The sequence below is a fragment of the Girardinichthys multiradiatus genome, chromosome 6 (genome assembly GCF_021462225.1).
Source record: "Girardinichthys multiradiatus isolate DD_20200921_A chromosome 6, DD_fGirMul_XY1, whole genome shotgun sequence".
NCBI classification, from domain to species: domain Eukaryota; kingdom Metazoa; phylum Chordata; class Actinopteri; order Cyprinodontiformes; family Goodeidae; genus Girardinichthys; species Girardinichthys multiradiatus.
In genome coordinates, this window is record NC_061799.1 from 20,142,809 (window position 1) to 20,158,119 (window position 15,311).

At 40.7% G+C, this 15,311-nt stretch overlaps 1 protein-coding gene across 2 annotated transcripts in view; it reads left to right on the forward strand.

Annotated features, from left to right (window-relative positions):
- Positions 1 to 15,311, forward strand: part of LOC124869940 (neurocan core protein-like) — a 77,352-nt gene that overhangs the window by 43,590 nt on the left and 18,451 nt on the right. For both annotated transcript variants that reach the window (XM_047368200.1, XM_047368201.1), the window contains exons 12-16: positions 471 to 1,649; positions 6,591 to 6,707; positions 11,091 to 11,204; positions 14,969 to 15,020; positions 15,137 to 15,243. In XM_047368200.1, coding sequence (XP_047224156.1) covers positions 471 to 1,649; positions 6,591 to 6,707; positions 11,091 to 11,204; positions 14,969 to 15,020; positions 15,137 to 15,243 — 1,569 coding nt within the window. The remainder of the gene's footprint in view (positions 1 to 470; positions 1,650 to 6,590; positions 6,708 to 11,090; positions 11,205 to 14,968; positions 15,021 to 15,136; positions 15,244 to 15,311) is intronic.

A 15,311-nucleotide genomic window follows, 5' to 3' on the forward strand; every position in this document is an offset into this window, starting at 1 on the left:
CAGATGCTTGTGTACTTTTCTTTGTTAACATTGATGGTGCTACTGTAGTACAAGAAAGATGTGACAGAAATCTGTTTAGTATTTATAGGTGTTTGTTTTTCTTTGGCAAGTCAATAAGAAATTACAGGACAGTTTACAGTATTTAGTAATCAGTAATTAGTTCTGAGGGCAACTGCATTTTATTCAGGGGTGTCAGAGTAAAGGGGGGCTGGATTTCAATGCACAGACACCTATTTCTTTTTTTCCTTATCACTTGTAAAAGGAATTTAGAAAAATGTGTTGTTTTCCTTCTACCTCATAATATTGCATTACTTTGTGTTGGTCTATCATGTAGAATGCCAATACATACATACACAGTTTATGATTATAACATGACCATGTGGAAGCATTTAACTAAAATGAATATTTTTGCAAGGCTTTGTCTTTTGTTTCTCTGTCTGTATTAATTGCTCCTGTTGCACATTGCACAGGTCTGTTTTCCTGGGGTAGTCCTTGGTTCAGCAGTCCCCCTGTAGAGTCGACACCATTCAGAGAAAATTCTCCTACACAGCCGGAATCCACTCTTACTTCCTCTGCTAACTCTCTGACAACAGAGACCTCTGTAAGCTCGGAGATGCACACCCTCAGTCCCTCCAGCGCTTCATCTGAAGTCACCTTCGCCAGCAAAGAAACTTGGATCACTGTCCAAATGGAGACCACGACCAAGCAGGCTGACAAGAGAGAGGAGACTGTGACCTCCAGAGCCAGTGGCAGGGGGGGAAGAGGAAGGGGGAAGAAACACAGAGGGGAGGATAGGAGCAGAGGAGAAGACAAAAAGAAGGGAGAGGAGAGGGCAAAAGCAGAGGAAGAAGGGAGTGGTGAAATTACTGGTGCAGAGGCAAAAGGTGAGATTCAAGTCTCACATCGACCAGCTGAAGCAAGTAAACCAAGAGAGAGATCCAGAGAAAGATCCCGAGAGAGGGGTCATAGAAAAGGCCAGTCCACCACAACCACAACCAGCAATACAACTACTACCACCACTACCACCACTCCTCTGGTGACCACAGAGATGACCACAGTTGGGACTGAGAATGACTCTTCTACATCCAGAGACCAGTTCACTTTATCGGCAGCAGAAACGTCATCTTCATCTATCCCACAAGAACCAATTCAAACTCTGTCATCTTTTCCATCCCCATCCCCAACACCTTCACCATCCATGTCTTCTTCTCAATCACCAGAATCGCTGTTTGAATCTCAATCTTCGGACCCCTCCCCTTCCCATGCCTCTACTTCCTATTTCTCACCTTCAAGCACTTCCTTCTCCCCATCCTTTTCCCACATACCACCCCTGTCTCCCTCACCACCACAAACCCCTTCTCACCCCACTACGCAGACTGAAACCGTAGGATTGGCTCCTTCACATCAGACAGATATCAAGAATAACTCCAATGACTCCCTTACATCCCTTCACTTGGTCCCAGAGGAGAAGGTGGCTGTAAACGACTCTCTGGATTATCCACCGTCTCTATTGGGACCCCAGGATGACGAGGAGTCTTCTTGGTCTCATGCTGTGGGGTCAGGGACCCTCATACCTAGTATAACAGATGAAGACAGCACCCAAGGAGGAGGAGGAGGCAACATCAGTACCACAACAGTCAGTCCGACAGGTAGGCATGAGTCAGATTTTAGATATTATACTTGGTTAAAAGTGATAATATATGTTAGTTTTATGAAAGCAAGTCAAAGGACGTCAACTTGGAGCGTTGTTATGGTGGAACCTACCTTATGTGATGGAGGTATCCTATGCAAACTCAGACAAAAGTTCTTTATAGGACTGTAGTTTCAGGACTTTTGTGATTAAAGATCAAACCACAAATAATTAAACCAAAGTTGGACAATTTGGCTAATTATTTCCCTTATTGGCTGATGTAAGTTGGCTCCCAAGGTTTCTTTTTTATTTTCTCTTGAGTAATGTTCATGTCAACACAGCAACAAAAAGAAATAAAAGCATTGCTTTCTGAATAAATGTACACTGCACAAACAAACTTGCTTGTAAACTGTAGGTTTTTGGAGCCATATTAACTTCTTGAAAACCTCTTGAAAATTGCTTATATGTAATTGGTATTACAGCAATTAAACCCATCTCATAATTGTTGAGCAGCTTTTTGCATGTTTGCACCTTGTGATTTGATTATTTATCTTTGGTGATGAGCTCCACGTCTTTGAGGCTGGAAGACCTCTTTGCTATCACCCTAATCTTTCTCTCCTTTTTATCAGATTCAAGTCGGGACTCTGGCTGGGCTACTCCAAAACGATAATAACACTTCTAGTCAGAAGAAATATGTTGGTAAAATTCAAATAACACTTTAAACATAAATTTGCCAGGGGCATCAATAATTTCCTGGCTCAATCTTATATAACATGGCATATTATTAGGATACTGACTACACACTATCAAAAAACTTAAATGTTTTTTTAGATGACATGCAGCCTTATGATTTTGTTCTCACTTAACAAGGTTAAAAATGAGTGCCATTATCTTCAGCAGGATTGCATAAACCATGCATAAGAATGACGTCCATTTGGTCCCCAGGATAATGTCTCCCATTTCACCGTGGATTATTTTAACCACTGCCTGAATAAAGTGCCAATGCATAAAGGTAGGGGTAGGGTGAAGGATAACCTTAGGAAAAATAATTCAATTGGGAAAAATAAATGTGTCTCTCAACTGTCTGATAATTATCTCAGTTTGCCAGCATATCGTGGCGATGCCAGTGAGGTTGAAAACACATGTCCCACTGAGATACATTGTTTTTGAAGTTGTTTTGTGTGAAAATGATACTCCATTTATGTGTGTCTGCATAAATAAAAAGATATTCATCTTGGTCCCAATCTTAAAAATGAATAATCTTCCTTTAAGACTGTCTTTTTCATTTTCTCTGACCTTACATTTGGCTGATTTATTCAACCTACTCCCCCCACCTGCTCCCCCACCCCACCTCTTCAGTACGAGCCTTTTTTTTCCACTACAAGCCGACACCACATGCCTGCCACCCTACAAAATCTGATAATGAAATCTGCTGCACGGAAACGTCTCAGTCAAGCACTGAACTAGCCACCTGGTTTATTACATATTACTTGCTTGATAACGAGAGCAGATCCACAAAACATCCCATCACTGGGTGTTTAAAACCCCCCTTGGGCATCATGCCATCACACATTTTTGTGCTGATGTATTTTTGTTGCCTCTGAAAGCGACTCATGTCTGCAGCAGGCGTTTTGAAACCCTTGCTCGGGGTAGAGAGAAGTCTGCAGATGGACAACAGCTGTAAACTGTATCGACAAAGGAGCCGAGGGCAACCATCTGGGCTGCTGGTGCTCGGTATGAGGGCTGATTGATTGACTGAGAGACCCTGGAGCCATAGAGGCCCATAAACACACACACATACTCTGATGTCTTTGCTACACCAGCAGCAGAGGTGAATGGATGCAGGAGATTGGACTTGAATAATGACTCCCAGCTTCTGCTTCTCTTCCGTGAACTTCAGGGCTTGTTCAGTCCCTGGTGATTGTGTAGCAGCATGCTGGTGACGGTCAGCATGTGTTCAGCTGAATGGATCACAGAGCACTTCAGCAGTCAGTTCAATCAAAGAGAGCGAACAGAAAATAGAAACCTCAGGTTGGATTGCAGGGCATTCAGTAGCTGGTGAACTCTCACATTACTTTCTACTGATCTGAGTTTTTTTCCGTAACTTTATATAGTCGTTTTTTTTGTTTTGTTTCCACCTTTGTCTGTGTGCTCTCCTGCTAAAAAGCAGCTCATACTTGTGACTTTACATATTCTCAATGAATCCCTCTCCAAATACAGCTTATATTTTTACTGTGGTAGTCCAACACTGCCTCAGCAATGTAATGTCTTCTCACTGGCAAGTCTGCTAAGACTTATTATCGGCGGTATGCTTTTTTTTTAGCTCATTGTTGATGTTGCTGGGGCTGCTGGTGGTGTGCAGGCTTCTCTGTCAGCTTCTCCCAGAGAATATTGATTTTTCTGCACCATTCGCTTTAATGAATGGCCAATCCTGCAAGGTTTACCCAACACTCACATGAGTTCTTTCATAAATCTTCTTCTGTCATAACAGCTGATATGTTTGTCAGGACGGGAGATGACCTTGACTGATGCGATGGCCTGGGCCTGCCTACAGAAAATTAAATAATGACTAGAAGTGCCTGACCTCAGCAGAAGAAGAAGCAGAGAAAAGTAGCGGGAAGCATTTATTATACTGACCCAATGAAGTTTACATTCTCACATCACTGGCATTAATGTTTTATTAATTATTTCACGTTTACTTATCCATTTAAACCCATCTTTTCTCCGGGTGGAGAAAAAACTTCGGTTTACAAGGTTTAATCTATTGTTGATTTTTCTCTGATCCAGACAGGGTCAGAATTGTGATGATTTACTGTTTTCACTTTGAACAAATGTTTTTGTGTAGCCATCAACCTTTTCCTGGCTTAACTCTGGATGGGTATTTGACCACTCTTATCAGAAATTAAATCACTAATTTAAACTGGTCAGTTTCCTGCTGAGCTCTGAGTTTATAGGGAAATTACATTAATTTTCTAACAGGTAAGGGTCATCCTAGAAGATAACATCAGCTAATTTGATGTCTTGATGACTACTATGATTAAGACTGGACTAATTGTCCTGTTTGGACACCTACAGTAATAATAATAATAATCATCTTTATTGGTCATTGCACATATACATTACAACAAAATTTGTCCTCTGCATTTAACCCATCCCTTATAGGGAGCAGTGGGCTGCCATTGTGCGGCGCCCGGGAAGCATTCTGGGGCTAAGAATGCTCTGGCTCAGGGACCCAGAGTGGCAATCTGTGGGATTGGAACCTGGCACCCTGGTGTCCCCTCCGGAACACAAACCTCCTGTTCTAACCACTAGTCCATGTTTAGTTTAAAACTTTGATCATTGTGAATGTTGACGCTTGTGTTACAGCATCTTCCAGTTTATAATGTGCTTGATGGATCCTGGGTTCTTCTTGGGCTAAAAAAACCCAAAACCAACAATTTCCATTTATTTGAGAGTGACAGTTTCAGTCAGGTTGTCATGTTTCGTTGTTCAAGTGGACCTAAATGCAGCCATTTAGGTGTCTTTGGACAGATGGAAACTAGTTGAGTCCAATCAAAGGAATACTGAACAGCTGGGGAAGAATCAAAGCAGGGAATCGTGGGAAGGTGACTGTTAAATATAGAAAATGAACACAGATAGAACTGAACAGGGCACAAAAAGGCTCTTACCAAGAAATACACACTAATACTAACATAAGTCCAAAGAAAAAACTAACATGGAAAGATCTTAATGACAATCATAAACAGGCCAAAGTAATCCAAATACACAAACAGCAGTGGATCATAACACAGGTGCCTGAAACATGGACACAGTTGGGGTTTTCAGCATGATAAAAAAATCTCAATTATACATCAGACGTGGTTTGGTAATGAATAAAACAAGCCAACATGAAGCATCTGGAATCACCTGCATCTTGATCTTTTAAAGTAATTATTTTAGACTATGCTTAATATCGGGGTCAATCATTAAATTCAAACTAGCTCTACCAGAATTATGCCAGAAGCTTGTTGATGAGCAGTCCCCTCCAAAATGGGACCGCTTAAAGTGCAGCTTGCAGAGACAATAAAACTGTATATGTAAATATTTGAGCCGGTATGCTTAATTTTGACCCTGTTTAGATAATTGTTGTATATCATTTGAGCCTGACAAAGGGTTCAAGTGCATTATTAAAAGCCCATTTAGATTATAACAATCATGCTGATGAGTGTATGTAAACCTCTGGCTGTGCTTGGGTCCCTGTGTCTGAAGACCCTCATTTTTTTATTGTTGTTGTCCCTAAAGCTTTATTTAAAACTGGACAGCAGAGTTATGATGAAGAACTTGAAACCTAAACAAACCTGCACACTTAGACACCAACCCCTCCTCTAAGCAGCCTTCAGTGTCAGAGACAGAGCTAGAAGAACAAAGACTCCCACAGCTGAGCTATTTTATGGCCAGACTGAACGAGCCACGGCTTTCCAAAGACCATAAGTTGCGATAATGAGCGGATCAGGAGGGGAACACGTGGTGGTTGGCCCATTGATATGGAAATGTGTGTTTGTGGAAGGGGGGCGACCACACACACGCAGACATTTAGGGGAATAAGGAAGCACTCAGCAGGAGATCTGCTCATTTCTGTTGAAGATGGCTAATCTCTGAAGTTCTCACGCTGCCCACTACGCCTGGCAGAACTAGCTGAGGCTTGCTTTCAATATGGTAACCATGACAACTGTGGCTCTGAGTGGATGGCGGGGTTGACGCTCTCTGGGTCCTCCTGAGAAGAATGAGGAGGAAATATGTGTTTTGGGTGGTGGTGCAGATGAGAAACTGGGGTTTTTGTTCTCGATTCATAAACCTTCACTTTAAAATCCTCATCATTTAGGATCAAAATGGAAATACAGATAGACTGGAACATATCTGTGTATTCATTCACAGAATAACTAATTAACCACCCCTCCCCATGCCCTTCTGTCTCATTTAGCTGAAGTGGAGCCCTGCGTGACTAATCCTTGTCTGCATGGAGGAAAGTGCCTTCCTCAGGGGACGGGCTACAGCTGCTACTGCCCACAAGGATACGCTGGAGAGAACTGTGAAATCGGTGAGTGATCTACACGCTTACGCACACACACACACTGCAAGGAAACTCACAGTTTGACATAATGTCAGCGCCACGTATTAAACATCAGCCCTGACATAATGAAACAAGGCACTCCACCAGATGATTGGCAGGTCAAAGGCTACTCTGTGCCTCACAGTATGTGCTCAGGCTGATTGGAGGAGAGGCTTCAGGGTATATGGTCAGACTGTCAGAGTAGGACAATCATTTGGATCCATCAAAATCAAACTTCAGATTTTATTTGAAGGTTTCTTTGTTTTTATTCTAAAAAAAATGTAAGAAGTAAAGTGCAAAACAACCCCTTCTGCTTCTTGATGCATGACCTAAATGACTGTTTGACCCAAATCTCTGCTTGCACTGAACCGTTCTGTAACATCAATACAGTAAAAACAATATTTAAGGTTGAATTGATCTCTTGTCCTTTGAGAAATCACCAAAACCTCTAGGAATTATCATGGTTAAAAAAATCATATATGAATCAATTTTAATTCAATGGTAGAGACATAGAAGTAGATTTGCATCCAATACATTGCTAACCAATTATTCCACCCAGAAGGCTCACTTGCTGCTACCTTATTATTTGTTTAGGTCAACAGCACATTGTCTCTTGAGAACTATGCACACTGCAAAGATTGCTCATTTTCAGTGCTGTGAGAAAGTTTTGAGCTATTCCTTTTCTTTATGCTTTGCTTCAAAGCAGACAGACTTTTTTCTAATCTGAAAGTATATTTGATAAATTTTTCTTCATGCTTCTGAAGGTCTTTTAAAGTTGTCTTTTGAGTTTTGCAACTTCTGACTCATTTTCAGCTCAGCAAATTGTCATCCTTAGAAAAATGGTTTTTATTGTTTAAGTCACGAAACTCTTATTGATGAATCGTTCAGGCATAAAGAGCTTCTGCATGAAAGGGATGAAGCAGTGCTGTTTCTACACATAACAGGCAATGACTCTTGTTGGATCTGGAGCCAGTTGTAAAATGATAACTGTTTCTTTTGTTGAACCGATGGAAACTGACACAGAAGACGCAGTTTGAGAGAAACAAAACTTTGAAAATTGGGTGTGCTGTAGATGATCAAGTAAACGATCTCTCAAGTCGTGTATTTTTTCTCACTTTTTAATGACATCACCTTGCTACACACTTCATCCTCTGTAGGTAGGTTTTACTAGTGACATTTTTCTTTTTGTCCTTTGCCTGTCCACTTTATTCATTACTAGGGACACATCGCACACTGTGCTGGAACAGTTAGACACAAGGACTGAACAGAAATGTGTGAAAAAAATGTATAAAGTCATAAGGAAAAGGTTGAAAGACCTTTAGAGAGCCTGGAGAGCTACTGATTAACATCATTCTGAGAAAATCAGGCTTCTTAGATGCTAAGAAAACGTTTTGTTCTGGTGAATGTAGACCACAAAAGACAAGGTAAGTAAGAAAAATAGCATGCAATTGTATGTGTCTTTAGACTGTTTCCACCTTTTAAATATTCTGGATGATATTTAATTCTGCTGCACAGCGCTCCCTGAATAGGTAAGTTTGTTTTTTAGGAGAAAAATACTCTTATCCATTCACTCCTAAACAAACACTGTGTATTGCATTAAATATATATTAAAACAAAATTAATGTAAGCTTTCTACCAATCTATTTTGGTGTTATGATCCATCGAAATTCTTTTCTATTCAGTACTGATTGATGATGCCATGTACAACCTTAATGAATGAAGCCTGAATTTATTGTGGATTATTTTCTAATCCACATAGGGTCTATAGTACAAATTTTAAAACTTTACAATTTAAAAACATATGTTGCTAACTAACATCATACCTAAATTTACACTAATTGCAGGGACAATGTATAATTTAAGAATCTCTAACTTACTAAGCATCTCGTTGACAGCATAATAAATAATATTTCAATTGGATATCAATACAGGCAAAGAGGGTTTTTTTCTCTCAACCGGATGAACAACCATAAACGCTAAAAATTTGACAACAATTTTGTACAAGAATTTTACTTGCTTTTATGTTAGAGCAGTTCATCCTATTGTGACCAAAGTAGCCTGTTTGAATATTGAATCCTGTTGTTGCCAGCGCTCAGTGTGTCTAATAATGAAACATCATTAGACACACTGGCTGGTGTGTCTGGTTGTGGTTGGTACAGAGACATAAAAGTGCTGGGGAAAACATGTAGTCCTGATCTGGAGACATTTTCCATAATCTGTAAACCGTTTTATTCATCCCAGTGCCCAAGAAACCCACCATCGTAGGATTAAATGACTACAGGCCTGTAGCCCTGACGTCTGTGGTCATGAAATCCTTTGAGCGGCTGGTGTTGAAGCACCTGAAAGACATCACAGGCCCACTGCTGGACCCGCTGCAGTTTGCTTACCGAGCAAACAGGTCGGCAGATGATGCTGTTAACTTAGGTCTACACTTCATCCTGCAACACCTCGACCACCCAGGGACGTATGCCAGGATCCTGTTTGTAGACTTCAGCTCAGCCTTCAACACCATCATACCAGACATCCTCCACCTGAAGCTCATCCAGCTCAACGTCCCAGCCTCCACCTGTCAGTGGTGGAGGCTGACGGATCGACAGCAGCAGGTGAGACTGGGGAGCATCTTCTCCCACAGCAGATCAATAAGTACTGGTGCCCCCCAGGGTTGTGTTCTATCCCCACTCCTCTTCTCCCTCTATACAAATGACTGCACCTCATCGGACTCGTCCGTGAAACTCCTCAAGTTTGCAGATGACACCACTGTCATTGGACTGATCCAGGACGGTGATGAGTCTGCATACAGACAGCAGGTGGATCGGCTGGTACACTGGTGTAGTCAGAACTACCTGGAACTCAACCCACTCAAGACTGTGGAAATGGTGGTGGACCTTTGGAGAACACCACCCCCATACACCCCCCTCACCATCATCAACAACACCATGTCAACTGTGGACCACTTCAGGTTCCTAGGAACCACCATCACTGAGGACCTGAGATGGTCTTCACACATAGACGTTGTTCGAAAGAAGGCCCAGCAGAGACTGTACTTCCTGAGGCAACTCAAGAAGTTCAACCTTCCACAGGAGCTGCTGGTCCTCTTCTACACTGCCATCATTCAGTCTGTCCTGTCTTCATCCATCTCAGTGTGGTTTGGCTCATCCACAAAACAGGACAGGTCCAGACTGCAACGAATAATCAGGACTGCAGAGAGAATAATCAGGGCAACCTTCCCTCCATCCAGGACTTATACAGGTCAAGGGTCAGGAAAAGAGCTGCTAAAATCTCTGCAGACCCCACACACCCTGCACATAAACTGTTCAGAGTTTTACCTTCAGGCCGCCGCTACAGGGCACTGTTTTCTAAAACCAGCTGCCACACAAAAAAACAAAAAAGAAACCCAGAGAGCAAAGTGTACTGGAGTCAAATTCCTTGTTTTTTGTATGTGCGAACTTGGCAATAAAGCTGATTCTGATTCTGAAAAGTGGATGTCTTGAATGAGGCTAAAGGTCACTCTAGTTTGATCTGTGGAACACATTTAGCTCCTCACAGCCACTGACCTTTTCCAATGCTCAGCCTTTTGTGCTTCAAACTAATAAACCATTATGATGTGATAAAGTAAATTTAATCCGGTAAATGGATTTTGTTGTTTCATTCTTGCTTTAAATTCTTTCAGTCTTGCATTCCTGCATATTGTCTGCTGTTTTAAGTAGAAGACCTCTATTTGCTATAATAAAGTAACATTTTATTGATCTCTGCAGAGAAATGCACCCTTTCCCTGCCTTGTTTTTGTTCAGAGCGTGTACCACTGTAGAGCAGATGCCTTGAGTTTCTAATGCTGCTGAAAACCACCTCAGCGGGGAAAACATCTGCCAGAAGGAGGGGGGCTGAACCCAGAGTCTCTGCTGAGTCATACAACAAAATCTATGACTGCACTGTAGTTGCATTAAAGTATGCAACTTATAGAGGCTACTATTTTGTTCTCATGCAGTTAGAGACGATATGCAGAAGAACAGACTTGAAATGCATTGCATAAAGAAAGCATTAGGCTCTGTAAACATAACAACACTTCAAAGGCTCTTAAAGTGCCTTCCACTACAGTAGAATGAGCATAAACAATGAAAGTGGTGGAGATTAGGCTGTTTGTATTCTCCTCACATCCTGTTTAAAGTATGATAATGTCCTCACCAACACAGACATATTTTACTGTTTAAAGCAGGACTAATCACCAGCTCATTTTCTGTCAGAATCTGAATTGCAGCACTGTTTTTTTTCAGGTCTTTGTAAACCGTACATGAGCAGAATACATTATGTATAATTTGAAACCTAATTAAATCTAAATCTGGTCTGTTCCTGATGCCTTTTTCTTCCACACAGACGTCGACGACTGCCAGTCCGAGCCTTGTGAAAATGGAGGAACTTGCGTCGACAAGATTGATTCATTCCTCTGCCTCTGCCTGCCAAGCTATGGAGGAGACACGTGTGAGAAAGGTGAGAGAGGAAGTGCTGCAGTCATGCTCACAAAGAAAAATCTGATGATTCCTAACTGTGGGTGAGAAATTTTTATGCGATGCTTGTTTAAAAGAAACATTAGTAGAAAGTGTAGCACTAGCTAATTTGTTGTATGCCGTTGGGATTATGATTATTGATTAATTAATATTTATCAAGAATTATAATAAAAAATCATAATTTGAGAAAATTAATTTCTTAACCAAAAATCCCCATTTATGAATCGAAACCAGAGATGTCCTCTGGTGTTGTCATTGTGGCTCAAAGCCCTTGATAATTACAATTATTAAATTCTCAGTAATAACTATTATTAGATGTCACTGTTTAATCAACCGTTTCTGCTGAAACATGGGGAACTTTAACCTTCTTTTGACTGACAAATCACTCTTGCACAAAATAAACATAAATGCCTTCTCTTTATCTACTTGAATATTTATTAAATCACTCTTCCGATTCAATAATCTTCACCTAATCAAACATGCAAAGTTCTACTAAAAAGGGTAAAATATCTAACTAAACCAAATAAAACATTGAGTGTGTATGAGATCAAACCAGCAGTTATGGCAGTTATGGCAAAATACAAAAGGAGTATGGTTGAACGAAGCTCGGGGAGGCCACTCCCAAAGCGTAGCTTAGTTACTGTAAGTCATAAAACATCCTCCACCGCTGGGGATGTCCGAGCACACAAAGGGTTGTAAAACCTTTGGTGGCAACTAATAAAACATGAAGTTGAAGACAAAGAAAATGGTTGATTTTCACCATAAGGTTATTATAGCAGTTCAGTTCCACAGCGCACCTGCGCTCAGGTGTTCGCACAGTAAAAACACAACTTGCAAGACTCGGCGGCAGCAGAAATCAACAGCAATCAAAGTTTCAATAAAATGTTGTATGCACATACAATTTAGAACACATTAGACTATAAGTGGCGATTCTAAATCGCACTAACATCCTACTCTATCCTGCCCAGGCTCTTCCTAATAAAGAAATAAAAGAAATGAACGGACTTTACTTGTTGAAGTCTTCCTTGGGGCAGAGAAAGGAGGGGGGAAGTGTTTCCATGCGTCCGTGGATACCTCAGAGTAGAATGGTCTGTTTCTTCTGGCTTCCTGCAGAAAAGCAGTATCACGGACCGTCAACAGTCGACTGGAACAAAAACAAGGGTGGCGATTCCGTCTCCTTTAAACCTTCACGTTTTTTTTGGTTACGTGTTAATCCACATCATCGATCGGTAAAGCTGAAAACTTACAAGCCTTCTTATTCCTGTAAGCTTAATTCACTTAGTTTTCTCGTTGGCCAACGGGGAGAATGAATGAAAGTCCTCGTGGGATTTTCTTCACCAGAATGATGCGCTTCAGATGCCAGTAACCGCGTCTCGGTTCCAAGCTGAAAAACAATGGCGGGCCGTCTCATACTCTGTTATATAGTTGACTCTGGCATCAGAGCTGCGACACCCCCGTCCTATCAGCCGCAGTGTCCGCTAGGATTTGTAGTAGCGGACTGTCCTGGGATACAAAATGGCCGATGATGCCAGAAGGCCTGGTGGCGTCCAGCAACGTGCAAATGGTCCAACATTCAGCAAACAAAATGGTCCAACAATGCGAACACACTGATGAGCTTTTTAACGATTTCTAGTCATCCGATTGTTGGCTCTGAAAGGATTCTAGTTTGCTGTGCAGGAGGAAAAAATCCTAATCAATGTGTTGCATCTGTTGGTGCCGTGTGTCAAAGCACAGCAATTCTGGGACACTTCTTAACTTACCCTTCTGACAAGGTGTTTGTGTGTGACAAAACTGCAGGATGGCAAACACTGACTCAGTCCCTTGTACAAGGATTGGTTACTATTTGCAAGTTTTTTTTTCAGTCAGCAGAAAAAAGAGCATGTAGAGATTTCTATCGAAATCTTTAACCCAGCAAAAAGAAGCAGCTTTAAGAAAATAAATTACTAATACTGGGATATTAATACATAGACCAACACAATATAGTGCATAACTGTGAAGTGAAAGCATTTACTACATAGTTTTCAAAAATGTTGTACAATATAAAATTTGACATCCATTAGTATTCAGCCCCCTCTACTCTGATACTCCTAAATAAAATCCAGTGTCACCAAATGCCTTCAGATCTCACCTAATTAGTCAGTAGAGTTGACCTGAGTGTGATGTATTATCACCATAAATCCAGCTGTTCTGTGAAAGCCTTTAGAAGTTTATTAAAGAATATAAGTAAACAAACAGAATTGTGTAGACCAAACACCACAGCAGACAGGTCAGAGATAAACCTGTGGAGAAGCTTAAAGTTAATCAACATCCCGAGGTTTGAATATCTCACAGAGCTCTGCTCAATCCATTTTCTGAGAATGGATAGAGTATGGTACAGCTGCAGCTACCGAGACATGGCCTTACAACTAAGCTGGCAGGCTGTGCAAGGAGAGAATTACTCTGTAGGAGCTGCAGATATCCACAACTTAGGTAGGGGTATCTGTCAACATGACAACTGTTATATTTTCATTCAGAAAATGTTACCTTTGTGAAGATATATTTGACTAATGGACTGATTTAGGTTTTTTTTAAATATAAATCTAAATTAATAAAAAGATAGAATAAAATAACAAATGAGACACCATTATTTAACAGATTTACATGGTTGAAAGTATTAGGATGAAGAAGAGAGGTTTTGTTGAAAAAAAGCCAGAAGACTTCTCATGTGTTTTTTTGCCACAAGTCAAGATGGGAACACAACAAACATGTGGAAGAAGATGCGTCGGTCAGATGAGACTAAAATGTGCGTTTTTGACCTACATGCAAAATGCTATGCATGGAGAACAACTATTCCTGCAAAATCCAGTGTGTTCAGGGAGCTCTTCTGTAGAAGAAGATGCAATAAAGGCTGCAAAGGACTTGATACTTGGTTGGAGGTTCACCTTCCTTCAAGACAAAGAGTCTAAATATACACGCAGAGTTACAATGGGATGCTTTAAATCAAAGTATACTAATATGTTAGAATGGTTCAATCAAAGTCAAGTCCTACATCCAACTATAAATTTGTGGCCAGACTTGAAAATTAATGTTACTTCACAGTTGTGCACTAATTCATGTAGCACTATAATATAAAATACAGTTAAGGTTGTTGTTGTAACACGCAGGCTGAGCCTTTACTAAATATACACAACGGAAAAGAAACTCTGGAATCCATGCGTAGTAATTTGGGGCATGTTGCAGATATAAATATTGGAGTCCATAATTTAACACAAACAAGGTAAAGATGGTCTCTATTGTCAGCCAGAATGATAAACCAGTTCACAAAAGAAAAATAATCATATTCATCACTACACTCCAAAATACAGATGTAATGACTCTCCACCTCACTGGTTCTAGTCACCTCCAGCTCCAGGACGGAACCTCTCTGTGTGTGTCTGCGCCGGTTCAATGAGAATTAATGAATATCTAAGTTATGCAGATATAAGTGAATGCACAGGCCTTGGTTTTATTAATGAATACCAATAGTGCAGAGAGAGGGCCACATGTGCTGTGAATGGGAAATGGGAACATAAAATTATAGTTCAAGTATTTAACATCTCCAGATGCCAAAGTCATATATTTTAGTCTTTATTTGCCAAATGAGACAGAACATTTCTGTTTCCTCACATCACCACGGGGTTTTCATCTAATGATTATGTAGCCCTCTGCATTTAACTGCAATTTGAGGAGATTAGTTTTACTTTTCATTTTTCTTTCACTCTTTTTCAGATGTTGAAGGTTGTGAGCATGGCTGGAAAAAGTTTCATGGCCACTGCTACAGGTATGACTGACGATGAAAAACATGTCTCATCCATCTCTATTGCTCCTTTAACCATTTTAACCTGTGCACAGTAATTACTAAATATAGATTCACACAAGCTTTGTGTTTTCCTACAGGTACTTCAGCCACAGACACACCTGGGAGGATGCAGAGAAGGACTGCAGAGAGCACAGTGCCCATCTCAGCGGTGTCCTCTCCATCGCTGAGCAGGAGTTCATTAATGGTATGTGTGTAATGCAGGAGAAAACAAAGACCAAAGCATTTAAGAAAAGGAATCTCTAATGATACTAT